This window comes from Simochromis diagramma, unplaced genomic scaffold (assembly GCF_900408965.1).
Source record: "Simochromis diagramma unplaced genomic scaffold, fSimDia1.1 OVJJ01000123.1, whole genome shotgun sequence".
Lineage (NCBI taxonomy): Eukaryota > Metazoa > Chordata > Actinopteri > Cichliformes > Cichlidae > Simochromis > Simochromis diagramma.
The window spans coordinates 513931-528206 of NW_024386778.1; the positions used below are offsets into that span (position 1 = coordinate 513931).

At 48.5% G+C, this 14276-nt stretch overlaps 1 protein-coding gene across 1 annotated transcript in view; it reads left to right on the forward strand.

The window, feature by feature from the left end:
* Window positions 1-14004, forward strand: part of zzef1 (zinc finger, ZZ-type with EF hand domain 1) — a 29298-nt gene extending 15294 nt beyond the window's left edge. The window contains 20 exon segments of the mRNA XM_040010862.1: window positions 11-273; window positions 371-543; window positions 658-850; window positions 940-1085; window positions 1468-1748; window positions 3411-3585; window positions 3755-3887; window positions 3966-4192; window positions 4338-4646; window positions 4725-4825; window positions 4901-5036; window positions 5135-5383; window positions 5385-5495; window positions 5578-5721; window positions 5850-6018; window positions 6096-6194; window positions 6297-6462; window positions 7197-7347; window positions 9418-9489; window positions 11659-14004. Of these exon segments, the coding sequence (XP_039866796.1) occupies window positions 11-273; window positions 371-543; window positions 658-850; window positions 940-1085; window positions 1468-1748; window positions 3411-3585; window positions 3755-3887; window positions 3966-4192; window positions 4338-4646; window positions 4725-4825; window positions 4901-5036; window positions 5135-5383; window positions 5385-5495; window positions 5578-5721; window positions 5850-6018; window positions 6096-6194; window positions 6297-6462; window positions 7197-7347; window positions 9418-9489; window positions 11659-11739 (3379 nt within the window). The 3' untranslated portion in view covers window positions 11740-14004.
* The last annotated feature ends 272 nt before the right edge of the window (window positions 14005-14276 follow it).

Genomic DNA, 14276 nt, shown 5'->3' on the forward strand with positions numbered 1-14276 from the left:
CCATCGCCAGCCACCTGCCCACCCATCGGATCACCGTGTACCCCATGGTGACCATACGGATCAGCGATCGCCACCGTCTCATCCAGCCCTACATCCACAACTACTCCTGGCTGCTGTTTGCTGCTTTGGCCCTGTACACGTCAGAGCTGAGCAGCGAGAAGCAAACGGATGGAGACACTTTGGACAGCGACACTCTGAACGTGGCCAAAGCCCTGCAGACCCACTGCTCCCAGCTCATCACTGACTGCTTGCTCAAAGGACAGACTGGCAAAGGTAAGTTCACAGCAGTGTAGCATTTGCATAATTTTACGTTGCACAGACTGGTTATTAACATGTAATACTCTCTCTTTTTCTTCTGTGCTCTGCATAGGTTTCCGTTCCTCTGCTTTGCTTGCTCTGCTGTCCACCAACGATTCTGCTTCTGACAGCGAGCTGTGTCCAGTCTCTCCCGAGTCCTCTCAAGAGCTCAGCACAGCCACGGACACCTCCTCGCTCCCTGGTAGCACAGCAGCAATCTGCTCTCCTTCATCTCCTAAGCACAAGGTGGGGAATGCAACTCATGTTCAAAGATAATGTGACGTCCTCGTGTTTGGGTCTCGCCGATTTACAGAAAAGATGCAGAAACGTGTAAAAGTCAGCCTGTCCTCTGTCAAACAGGACAAACCGTCAGATGAGAAAAAGGCAGAGGAGGTGAGCTGTCCTCCTCCTGCTCAGCCAGAGTTGTCGCTCCCTCCGAGCAGTGGGCCGGGGGACAAAAAGAAGCTGGTCACTCAAGACACCCTAGACTCCGCCCGGCTCAGCCAGACCCCGTCAGTGTCCAGCGAAGACGCCCTCTCTCCTGTGGTCCGACGTGAGTGCTTTCACCCAGACGCTTGGCCTGATTCAACTCAATGTATTCATTTATTTATTTACTCTTCTTTGCTCCAAATTGTGGACCAGGAGCAGTCAACTCGCCAACATCTGATGTTGTCAAGGAAACTGACGATAGGCTGCCCCCAGTTCCCCTTCAGGGGCACGTGTTCTCCGAGTGCTCAAGAGAGAGGATCCTGGGACTGCTGGCAGCCATGCTACCTCCAGCCAAACCAGTAAGAGACCAAAATCATTTTGTGGGGTTAAAACATTAAGATAGGAGATACAGCTCTCATGTCTGTGCAATAAATATGGAGTTACAGCTACAAGGCTGCTAATCCGCTGTCAGCCGTTTAGCTTGGCTGAGGTCAGGGGTTGGCCCAGATGACACTGTGGGCCATACAGCAGACTCGGGGAAACTCCAGTCAGTACAAAGAAGCTGAATTACACATTTAAACAATGAGAAGTGGACAAACAGCGAGCCTTGATGGACAGCACCTCGTTGTCCAACTGTTGGACAGTATAAATGATTTTGTACATGTTTCTAAAGGTTCGTCACTCCTATGACTGCGCTGACATATTCTCCTCTTATCCTCACGTGTGCTGTCTTCCTGTCAGGGCTGTTCCCTGTGTCTGCCCAGTCTGAGCTCCATGCTGCCACAGCTTTTTAAGGCAGTCATTTCCAATGCTGGCTCTCTGAATGAGACCTACCACCTCACCTTGGGCCTCCTGGGTCAGCTGCTGCTCCGGATCCCTCCGATGGAGGCTGACGCTGCTGTGACAGAGGCTCTGGCTGACAAGTATGAGTTGCTGATACAAGGAGAGATGTCCTGTTCAGACATCCAGGGCTGGAAGACCATACAGCTGCTTTTCAGCCTGGGCGCCGTCTGTTTAGACAGGTAAATATCATTATGTTATTATCCACCTGTTGCAGACGAGCCAGGACGATGTCTCTGCTGATTACAAATACAGGACAAAGTTGCCTCTGTGTGAAAGATTTTAAATGAAACAGTCATGTGATTGAAGTGCAGATCAGCCTTTATTCACGAGCCTTAACAAAATACTGCGTAAACTGTTTTTTTTATACGTTGGTCCCTTTTTCAGAGGCTCGATAGTAGTTGGGCAAAATGACATCACTTCAAATAGAAGGACTGTTTTTAATCCTTTTCTTGAATGCGTGGACATCAGCGCTCTGACAGACCTGCAGCTGCCCTCAGATGCTTTTCGTTTGTCCGTCTTTCTGCCTTCAGGTTCCTCTTCAGTAACTGAAAAGCTTTTGGGTTCAGTTTAAGCGTCTGACAAAAGCGCCAGTCTTTGCCATGAGACGCTCTCGGCTTTGAGTCATTGAGTGTTGAGCGATCGGCGTTGCAGCATTTGGCTGAATCTGAGCAGAGTATTGGTCAACAAATTCATCCTGCTGCTTTCTGTCAGCTGCTACATTTTGCTCTTGAGCAGGGTCGGCATGATGAGTGCCGTCTAAAATGTCCTCATGTGCATGAACAATAAATGTAATAACGCTCTATAGCAACAGTTACTATAATGAACAACTTCATCGAACTGTATTTGTTCACAGATGTTGGCAAAGTGCATTTAATGGTCTCTTTATATTTATGGTCCCCTCAACAATGATGCGAAAAACTGGGCCAATACGACATGTTTGTTAATGCAGGGACACGCGTGTAAATGTGATCCTGGTCTCCCACTCAGTCTCAGAGCGTCCACATTCAGACCTGAGGACACTCTTAGTGTGACGGGAGATCAGCTCACACAGATCTGTGAGCCGAATACTGTCAATAAGCCCCGTGCAGTGTTTTTAAGACAGTTAAACGTGTCAGGTAGTGACGTCCAGCAGGTGAACGTGCAGCTCCATGAACACGCACAGCTGTGGATTGCAGCTGCGCTCGTAGTTCTGCAAACTTGGACCCCGCAGAGTCGAGCTTTCAGTTCAGTCGGCTGCATTTCGATGTCCTCTGTGTCTGAGAGACGAATCCAGCTGCTTATTAAAGCTTTCTGGTTTGATCAGAAAAGAAAACATTGGTCCGTACACCTCAGTCCTGAAAGCGTCTCGAGTCTTCGGATGTATCCGTGTATTTCCGTGGTGCTGATGCTGGCGTTTGCTGTTAGCTGAGATACCGTCGTTGAGAAGTGCACAGCTGTGTCTGTGCACCGCGGCCCGGCCGTAGATATTTATTTCTTCATGCACTTTCTCAGGTTAATGCGTGTCGAGCCACATCTGGGCGTGCCAGCTGTGGCTCGAGTGCCCAGGGTTGATGATGCTCTTTGTCCAATTATTTTGAGCCTCTGAAAATGTCGGAACGATAAAACATGTATAAAACATGTATAAAACTGTTTGTACATCCTGCATCCTACAATCTCCTGAACGTCGATCGCAGATAGATCGATTTGAAATCCCCTGCGGGGCTTTATAGAGGGAAACTACAAAATTATGGGCCTAACGGCAGAGGTGGCGCCAGCTGCTCATAGAAACCAGTTTGTTTGTGTTTTTCCCTGTTGTTGTTTTTTGTGGATGTGTAAACAGCTGTTTGGATGTTTGGTTGCAGTCGCATTGGCTTGGACTGGGCATGCACGGTGGCAGACATTTTGCACAGTCTCAATGCTTGCCCCGAGTGGTGCACAATCATCGCCGCCTTCACTGACCATTGCATTCAGCAGCTGCCGCAGACTCTGAAGCGCACCAACCTCTTCACACTGCTGGTGCTCGTGGGCTTCGCCGAGGTGGGTAGAAGACAGTTGATGCTGTGGAGTCTGAAACCTTACTGTGACTCTGTGAAGCCTATTGTGACGTGTGTGTGTGTGTGTGTGTGTGTGTGTGTGTGTGTGTGTGTGTGTGTGTGTGTGTGTGTGTGTGTGTGTGTGTGTGTGTGTGTGTGTGTGCGCGCGCCAGGTGCTGTGCGTGGGCACCCAGACGGTGTTTATCGACAACGCCAATGAAAAGCACAACATGATCTTGCTGAAACACTTCACAGAAAAGAACCATGCTGCGGTGGTGGACGTTAGAACACGCAAGAGGAAAACAGGTTAGCACAGTAGCTTCTGGACTGCGTATGATGAGGAATCATCTTTGGATTAACCTTCTGTGTGTTTCGTTTTCGTAGTGAAGGACTACCAACTCATCCAGTCTCAGGATTCTTGCACGGTCGGTCTACCGGGGCAGCCAGAGGGCCAAGGCTGCCCAAAGACGCTGCTCAGTCGCTACCTGGGCAATTTCACCTCCATTATTAGCCACCTGTTGCAGACAAGCCAGGACAACGGCTCTTCTGATGCCGTGGAGGCTTCCTGGGTCCTGTCTTTGGCTCTTAAAGGCCTCTATAACATACTCAAGGTACTCCAACCATATCCGCCCTCCACGTTGGACAGCTTTTTATCAACAAGCTATCCCCGACCTGTTTAACATGATCAGTATCCCACCTCTGATCAGACAAACTTGGCACGATTCATTTTCATGTCCTGTTGTGTTTTTTGTTAAGAAGCACGGAGTGGAGCACGCACATGAAGCCATCCAGGAGTCAGGCCTGACCCAGCTGCTGGTGAGGAAGTGCAGTAAGGGGACCGGCTTCAGCAAGCTGTGGCTGCTGCGCGACCTGGAGATCCTCTCCATCATGCTGTACTCCTCAAAGAGGGAGATCCATTCCATGGCCCAGGACCCGGAGCGAGAGCAACGAGAGCAGGACAAGGAGCACGACTCGGACCACTCCAGCTGCTGTGCTGACGACACGGATGTCAATAAGCCCGACCCGCTGGAGGGTCTGGATGAGGAGACAAAGATTTGCTTCCAAGTGAGTTGTGCTGCAAACACGCGCAGCCAAACCTGGGGTGAAAGAAAAAGCTCAAGACTTTTTTCCTTCCAAATGCAGATCACCCACGATGCCTTAAACGCCCCTTTGCCCATTCTGCGAGCTATGTATGAGCTGCAGATGAAGAGGACCGACTCGTTCTTCCTGGAGGTCCAGAAGAGGTGAGGATGAAGATTTACTTTGTGATTCATGGATTCACTCAAATCTAAAACTTGCTGTGATGTTGTGCTTTTCAGATTTGATGGAGAAGAGATAAAAACGGACGAGACGATCCGTACGCTGGCCCAGAAGTGGCAATCCAGCCGGCGGCCTCGGTCTGAGGAGCGGAACACCAAGGCTGTGGACACGGACATGATTGTGGTGTCTTGCATGGTGGGTTGTTCCAAAAATGCTCTAAAACAGCCAGTTTCTCAGTCAACAGTGTTACAAGTCGTTGTTTTAAATGATAATGTTCTTGATTGGCCTGGCAGTCTAAACCGAGTCACTGTGAAAAGGCCACAGAGGAGATAAACGTCGTAGCCCAGAAGCTCATCACCAACTCGGAGAGCGACCTCCAGCTCAGCTATGCCAAACAGAGACGCACCAAAAGCTCCGCTCTGCTGCACAAAGAGCTGGATGTGCGCAGCAACCGAGCCGTTCGTCAGTACCTGGTGAAGGTCAACCAGGCCATCGCCACGCTGTACGCTCGCCACGTGCTGGCGTCGTTGCTGGCCGACTGGCCCTGCAGACGCGCCGATGAGCGAGGAGGCCCTGGAGCTGAGCGGGGCCTCGCACATGGCTTACATCTTGGACATGCTGATGCAGCTGGAGGAGCGGCCGTCGTGGGAGAAGGTGAGACGGGAGGCAGAAGTGAACAAAAGTAGTGTGCGAGTACACGATGGGCTGAAGCCGCTTTGTTTGCTTTTACAATCAGATTCTTCAGAGGGTGCTGAAGGGCTGCAGCCACAGCATGCTCTGCAGTCTCTCTCTCACTGCTTGCCAGTTCATGGAGGAGCCTGGCATGGCAGTGCAGGTCAGAGAGTCCAAACACCCGTACGATAACAACACCAACTTTGAGGTGAGTCGGTTGTTGTTGCTTCAAACGTGTGCTTTACTGAACATCTGAACTCCACAAAGACCTGCGCAGTTACTGTGTTGGGATTAATGACGCGCCAACTTTGTCGTGCCCGTGTGTTCTGCCCTCAGGACAAGGTGCACATCCCTGGCGCCATCTACCTGTCCGTAAAATTCGATTCCCGCTGCTACACAGAGGAAGGCTGCGACGAGCTCATCATGTCCAGCAGCAGCGATTTTGTCCAAGATGTTCACAACTTCAGTGGGTCTCCGCAGAAGTGGTCCGATTTTGAAATCCCTGGTGAGGACCGTTCGTGTGTGTTTGCGTTTGAGATCGTGTGACTGTTCACTTCATATTTGCATCTCTGGCTTTCTCAGGTGATACCCTGTACTACAGATTCATGTCAGACATGAGCAACACAGAGTGGGGCTACAAGTTCACCGTAACGGGGGGACACAGGGGCCGTTTTCAGACAGGTGCCGTCCTCCTTCTGTTTGGGTTCAGATTCGCTTTGCAGCCTTTTTGTTGAACGTCACATTAACATCGGCTTCATCAACTCTTCTCTGCTCGCTCATCAGGTTTTGAGATACTGAAGCAAATGCTAGCTGATGACCAAGTGCTCAGCCAACTGCCACTAGCCGACATCTGGGAGTGGCAAGTGGGCGTGGCCTGTCGACAGACTGGAAACCAGCGACTGAGAGCCATTCACCTGTTGCTGCGTCTGCTGCAGTGTCAGTCCCAGACGTAGGTCGAGCCTCCTTCTTTTTTTCTGTAAATGCGTCCGTGACTGTCACACTCCCACCTGGATGCAGCCGTGCCGTCTACCTCTCATCTTTAGCTCAGCATCATGTCCTGGTGCAGGAGCGGCATTTGCATAGAAGCCTTCATACATGCTCTTGTAATCATGATGGAAATTAGGTAAAGTATGCGTTTAGAAATTTTCATATGTGCAAACTGACCCAGCAACCATCAGGTCACGATGAGGGAATTCATAGAAGTTGGTGTGTAGACAGCAACTCCATCTTTAAGAGTGAAATCATCCGTTTAGCGTCCTAGAAAATCTCTTTAAAGGGTTTTCTGCGTTTGAGTTGAGAGCTATATCAGCGGTCCCCAACCACCGGGCCATGGACTGGTACCAGTCTGAGTCATTTGGTACCAGGTCGCGATAGTTGAGGCTCGAGTGTGAAATTTATGGTTTTCAGGCTTTTTATCATTATTTTTTATCGTGGGTCGTTTCCTGTGTGTTATGAATAAATCTTCTTTTTTTGGTACCGGTACTGGTTTTATTTTGTTGTATTTATCCGCGACACCTTAAAGGCCGGTCCGTGGTGCAAAAAAGGTGGGGGGCGGCTGAACTAGATGACCTCATGACGACAGAGACTTGTAAGATGATGAACAGACAAAAAGTCTGAGAGTCAAGGAGGTGATATTAGCATTTTGTGCCAGCTTTTCATCCTGCTGTTGATGTGTTGCTGCAGAGCCTGCACGCTGACGCTGCTGCGACCTCTGTGGCAGCTCTTCATGTCAATGGAGAACAGCCTGAGCCAGGATCCCACCAGCATCACGGTGCTGCTGCCTCTTCACAGAGCCCTCACTGAACTCTTCTTTATCGCAGAGGCCCGTGCAATCGTGAGTAATGCATCAACACACACGTCTGGTTTGCCATCCTCGTGGGGACATCCCATGGACATAACGCTTTCCCTAACCTCACCATCTATAATGAATGCCTAACCCTGACCATGACACTAAAACCACCGTTTGAGTGTGAAAATGCCTTCAGCCCTGTGGGGACCTGGATTTGGGCCCACCAACATAGGAAGAACACACACACACACACACACACACACACACACACACACACACACACACACACACACACACACACACACACACACACACAGCTGATCATCTAAAAATCCTTTTTCTTTATGTTTTTGTCACTTTTGAAATATGAAGCATTCCAACAGTAAAGATCTAATATGAAAGAGCATTTACTCAGAGCTCCTCTGTGTCTCTGTGAGCATGTTTACCGTGCACCTGTTCTACGCTCGGCTCGTGGCCAAAGCCATCTGTGGGACAGCGCCGTGCTGCACGGACGAGGAAGAGATGCTGCTCACTGTGATGCTTATGAATGCTCGCTCTCTTTCTCCGTCTCAGTTGTTTTGAATTATTAATGAAGAGAAGTCTCGAGATTATGAGCGCACCATCAGCCAGGAGTTTCCCATCTGTCGATGCAGTGGAAGCAGGCAGGGCCAGAAAAGCAGGACCTCTCCTGCAGCCTTCCCAGCGAGGCCCGAGGCTTCTCTCTGATAATAAAAGGACATCACTTAAATCGTCTTACAGGACGGAGTCTCTGCTGCACCCGCTCGATGTTGTCACGTGTAAGAGAGGGACTGGCGAGCTGAGGTTCTGCAGTGTTTCTGAACAAGCACCAGGGGGCAGTAGTGGCACTCAGTACATTTGCCTGGGATGCCCCTCATGAATACTGCAGTTAGCGTAACAACACATGATGGTGTGTAACACGTTGTGTAAAGCAGCACTGCAGACACACTTCGGTTATACAAACACGTATGATGCAGATTTCTTTCTTAGGAGTGAAGTGAAGCTGTGTGACGTCAGCAGTAGTTGTTGTTCACGCCGCGCCAAGTTCTCCAGTGAATGTGATGCAACTTTGATTTTCCTGATGGGTGTGAAATGGCTCTGTGGTTTTAACACCACACATGAACACGTCGTGTTGCAGCTGTCGAAGTAAGGGTGGGCTGAGATGTGCTTGGTCCGGGATTATTGGAAGTGTGGTTGTAAACTGGATTAGACTGGTGACAAATGGGCTACAAAGCGTTTAGATTACATCCAGCCAAAACTGGGAATGCTGGTGTCCACTGTGGCTAACATACAGGGGAAGCATCTGTGATCTTCCTCAGAAAGATGTGACTAAAGTTGGCTGTCAGATCTGACTGCAGTGATGATGCACGGCCATATTGACCAGCGCCATGGTGACAAAATGTTCAAGTCATACGAAGCTAACGAGCAGCATCGAGTCCTCTGTGGCTGCATTAGCTTTGAGCGCCTACGCAGCTTATTAGAGGGCTTTAGCGGCCATCGGGCTTCACGTTCGGGCTTCTCGTTCTCTGAATGCACGTAAAGTTCATGGTCAGCTCCTCTGAGAGTCAATTAAGTCGCTGCCTAAGAAGGGAAAGTTGTATTTAGGAATCCAAGCTGTAAGTCGTGCACCACTGCCTGTACAAATCGTCCTGGGTTGCTCCTACAGCGTAAACACTTTGGATGAATGGTGGAGCAGAGCTCTGGACTGTGTTTCCAGTGCTGTAAAAGCTCAATTTGGCCAGTCTCAGTCCATTTAGCCTCTGTGTAGTCTTATCTGTGTTTTCCAAATCCCTGTGCTTATGTAAGCCCAAGGTACATCTCTCTCATAGGGCCAAGTGGAAGCACTGGTTTAGTTTGTTTATAATTTTCAATGACTTTTCCAACATCCCACGCTTCAGTTAGATGCTGAGATGAAGAGAGGTCAGGGAACCAGGCCTCATTTATAACCGAGCGCCTCTTTTATGTAGCCTGCTGCTCTGTTTCAGGAAGTTCCTTCTTTATCTGGTTTTATTCATGCGTCTTGCATGCATCAAACGAAATGCTGGAATGGTGCAAACGATGCATTACTAATTTACCTGCGTTGGACGTGTCTTCCAGGCTCAGGGCGTCCTCCAGGAGTACCTGTTAGCCATGACCACTGATGAGCAGCTCCTCAACCACACCGCCATGGTAAGGCTTCCTCTCTCTCTTTGTCTTTGCATATTAACATATTCCTAAATTCAAAGCATTGCACTCAGCGGACGGTAGCAGCTCAGAGAAGTTGCTCGTGCACCTTAAAGTGTTATGCAACTCTTTCTTAACCACGCAGTCCCACTGATTGAACGCTCTTGAGTTGCTGTGAGTCAGCTCGCGCCTGGAGTCTCTTTTGCTAGTGAATCACAGAGCTGTTGACACCTAGCAGATCCCTCTGCACCCCCTCCCCTTGTTTTGAATGTGTGTGGGCTGTGCTCGGGACTAATGTATTTGGTAATTACAGTCCATTAGCATGTGTGGCAGAGCGAGCCACAGTGTCCTCTGCACTCAGGACCACGCAGTATAGCAGAGGAGCCCACAGGCAGTTAGGAGGAGCAGAGGATGCAGCATGAAAAGCACACTGTGGGTGGTTCTGCTGAGTGGTTACCTAATACCTGTCAGGGTGAAAACAAACCCAAAGGTGACACAATAGTCCAAACTGTTACGATAACAATGGATATTTAGGGCAAATCAGCTGATGTCCCGAACGCTCTGAAGCCACCGAGGACGGCTTCGCTCGCCGTCTTGTCTTCACAGCTTAAAGTAATGCACAGGGCTGCCCATCACTTACTGATCACTTAGTTAAACAGTGTGTTTTTGATTTGATGAAATTGCCCACCAGACCCCGTGAGCACGGTGACAGCCGAATCGGCGAGCGCGATGAGACGGAGCGTTTCCTGGAGCTGAGCTGCAGGCTGGAGGAGGGAGGAGGAAGCAATTAAATGAAACATTGTTAAAAAATTATTGTAGAGCCGCAAGATGGAAAGAGCAGAATGGAGCTTCATCATTAATCCTCCAGTGCATATATCTGCTCTCCTCTGTGAGGAGATAAAAGACACAAGTGTTTGATTAAATTAGGGCTGCATCCGCTGTGGCTGCATGCTTTATATTAACCATTAATGAAATGAGCAGGTATAATGTGAAAAGGGGACTGAAGTGATGAATCCTCTCTCATCCGACGGCCACCCTCAGCTCATTGATTTGGCTGCTCACTAGTTAGCTGTCTGCTAACAGTTCACTGCATCCACCTGCTTGCATGGCACTAGCTGCGCTTAGAGAACTGAAAATGTGCAATTTATAGCTTAAAAGAAACGATGGTGTGGTTCGCACTGGGACAAATGGGTATAACTTGGTGTGGGACATGTTTTAGTGATATGCAATGTGTCAAACGAACTGTCAAGCAAACCAGCACAAGTCGGCCATACTGGGTGTAATGTGTCCTTTCATTTGGTGCATGTCTGCAGCCTGGCTGCTGCACTCGAGGAGCTGCAGACTCTTAAATGTCAAAATGGAAAGCTGAACTGGGAGAAAACAAATGTAAATGGTCTAAATGGTTTCTAGGCAATACTAAATATTTCTGTACTGCACAGCAGAGCAGCTCTGAACATGTTTGTCAGTGTCACACAGCCTAAACATGCAAGCTGTCCAGTTTGAGACCAGGAGAAGACGCAGGTCCCCGGGAGGGCTGCAGACATCAAAAGTGAAAATCTTTCAGATCAAATATGTGAATCAATCTGCTGTTTGAAACACTTACACTGAATGTTTCCTTGGAGTAGAAGCTGCATCAGCCTACAACAGTGCATGTTTACGTTACTGATATTCTGACAGATCTTATGTGCAGAAATCAGAGTGATGCACGTGACAGACTGAATGTGACGGCGTTATTATTTATCGTGGAAGTGTTTGGGTTTTTGTGCCGCTGCCATTAGTGGACTCGACAAAGGAAAACTAGACCCCGCTCTGAGCAGGTGTCATGGTGGACCGATAACAGGACGCGGCTAATAAGGGACAAAGTTTCATAAAGTATAAGTTGCACCGTCTGTTAAACTGGCACAGCACAGACGTAGAGACGTTATGGCATCGTTAGTTTCAGAAAGTCATCCTTAATATTAACATCCGCACTGTTTGTTCCGCCTCATCGAGCCTGATTCTGTCGGAGGGTTCTTCCTCTTAATGGGAGGTTTTCCTCCCTGCTGTCGCCAAGCGCCTGTTCACAGGGGTCGTCTGCATGTCGGGCCCTTTGCTGTAATGTGATGCTGTATAGATGAACTGAGTATTTCTTTGTACCTGCAGCTGTTTCCTGACGTACTTTTGCTTTCTGTGTAGGCACTGAAGAACATCGCTGCCATCAGCCTGGCCATCAATTACCCCAATAAATCTACGAAGCTACTCAACATGTCCCCGTGAGAGGACCCGAGGGAAGAAGGAGGATAACTTGAAGGGGACACATCCTGACTCTGCTTGTTTAACAGGCACAGAGATCCAGAGGAGAACCTCGGTTTACCATCTACTGCTTTTCCTCTACCAGGACCCCCTCTTACTCTTCAGACGGTAGCTCGCAGTGCAGCACTGTGGACGTGGGTGTGGAGGGGACTCGAACAGCTTTCCACACTTACAATCCTTTTTGCCTTAGGGGACTCGGTTATATCAGCATGTGCATTCACTGAAACCGGAACAAATGTAGGGTGTAACTGTCATTATTTTTGACTTGAAGAATCTGTGCTAAATGACATCAAGTGTGCCAAATTTGCAGCCTTCCAGGGGAAGTGTTATTCCTAGTTTTCCTGCCTTTCCCCTCCCTTCTGAACAGCGGCCACTCTGGGTTGCGTAAGCACTTTTCAGACACGGGAGAGCTGACATTGCTGGCTTCATCAGTCACTCCCATAGGTGGTTTCTGCATTAATGTTCCTCACGCTTGCATTTTGACACACCCACGACAGCGTTGCGTAATAATTCCACATGTGCAAAAGACCCGTAGACCTGCTGTTAGTATTGCACACAGGGAAATGTAACCACACCTTAGTGCTGTCATTGTCACTGAGCAGGATGTCTCTTTCTCTCTGAGAGCGCTGCAGGGCGTGGCTGAGAGACTCCGCCCCTCACATGAAAGCAGTGAGACACAGTTGGGTCCCCCCCCCCTCTGTCGCCTGCTTTAAACGTACAGGAGGTTTTACTAATGTTACAATTCAGCAAAAGAGGTCGTTCTGCACACGTTATTATTGTTAAGGGCATCCTGTAAAAAGACAAAGTCCTGGTGTCGTGCAGGCACGCCCTTTAATGACACGCCACACGTTTAGACTCGACCTGCAACCTTCAGGTAAATATTACAGATCTAGGATGTTTTTGCCACTGAGACACGACGACAAGCCGTTCAGATACAGCCGCCAGTTGATCGTGGTGAAAACGGGTCACCTTGGCGACTTGCGTCTCCGTGGACACGAGGAGCATCCTAAAAATACTGTCCGGGACATTCGAGTCTCATTAGTCACCACAGAGAGAAAGTAATGACCTACTAGCTAATCCCTCTCCATCCTTCCTTGCCTCCTCCTCCTTTACTTTTTACCCTCTGTGCTTCCTTTCTTCTTCCTCCTTTTTTTTTTTCTCATTGAACGGTGAAGTCGACGTGTCACAATAAATATGCTAAACATGGATCTGACCTGTGTATAAAGGGAACGAAGGCTCACAGGACGGGGATGAGGACGACAGCAGAGGGAAATCTGAGACCGTTTCACTATTTTATGAAAAACTATCATGATGTCAAATGATATTCTTGAGAAGCGCCCGATCCCTCGAAGGCCTCGACTTTCATCGCTGACCCTGTAACACGTTGTTATGAAGTGAATCTGACTGTAAAATAGAGCTGCTGTTCAACATCAGGTCCTCACGTTCAGTCGCTTCCTAAACGTGTCGTCTAACCCTTCGTCTCATCGTGCGGCACGTGGCCACGTCACGCTTCGAATCATGCATGTCTGAGTCCCAATCATTATTGAATAAATGCAGTTTTGAGTTGTAGGAAGGCGTGGTAGTTTTATACCAAAGAAACTGTCGTCGTGAACGTCTGTGAGAGATCCTGGTGGAGTTCGTTGTGTCTCTCACGTATCGCAGCTCCACCTGCGAGGCGCAGAGGAAACCTTTAGACGTCGCGTCGTCTTTTTTGTTTGTGTCTCTTTTATTTTTTTCATCTTTTAATTCTGAAGTGGCCCCACACGGACTGCTGGTGGTTTTGTTCACACAAACATCAACCGCAGTTGGCAAAGGCCAAGATGTGCCCTCCGCTGGGCTTCTACAACGCCTCACCGATCTACTATGTGCCTATGGTTAAACTGAAGCAATCATAATTTAACTCGTGTTACCGGAGTTCTTATTAATTATATTTTAAAAGAGAAATATATTGTTTAATTTGAGGGGTTTTTGTAACTTTTTACTTTTAACGTTGCTTTTCTTTTCACGCTGATATTTGAGGCTGACTAATCTGAATGTACATATCTGTGAATATTAATTGCACAGGAGAAAAAAAGACTTTGATATCAACCCCTTACAAATAAACATTACCGGCACTAACACTGACACTCGGATTCTGGTTTTGTATGCATGGCACACCGAAGGTAAAACTAAAGTCCTGCTTGGGTTGAAATGTCATCCATTTCTAATAAAAGATAGAAATGACTTAAATTTGGCGCCTGCTGTCATCTTTCTGTAGGATCAGCAGCGAGCGTGTGCTGCGGTAAATAAAGTTTGATCGCTCGTTCAGCAGTGATTAGAGCCCGCACAGTGAGCCAGCGCCATCAAGAGTTTGCTTTCACCCCTTGACTTCTTAAAAACAAATGCATCTTATCCTCTGCACTATAAAACAAAAACCGCTCGCTTTGTTGTTTCTTTGAGCAGCCCCGTCGTACGACTTTGATTTATTCAGCGTCATCAGCTCCTGGTCAGCCTGCCTGTCT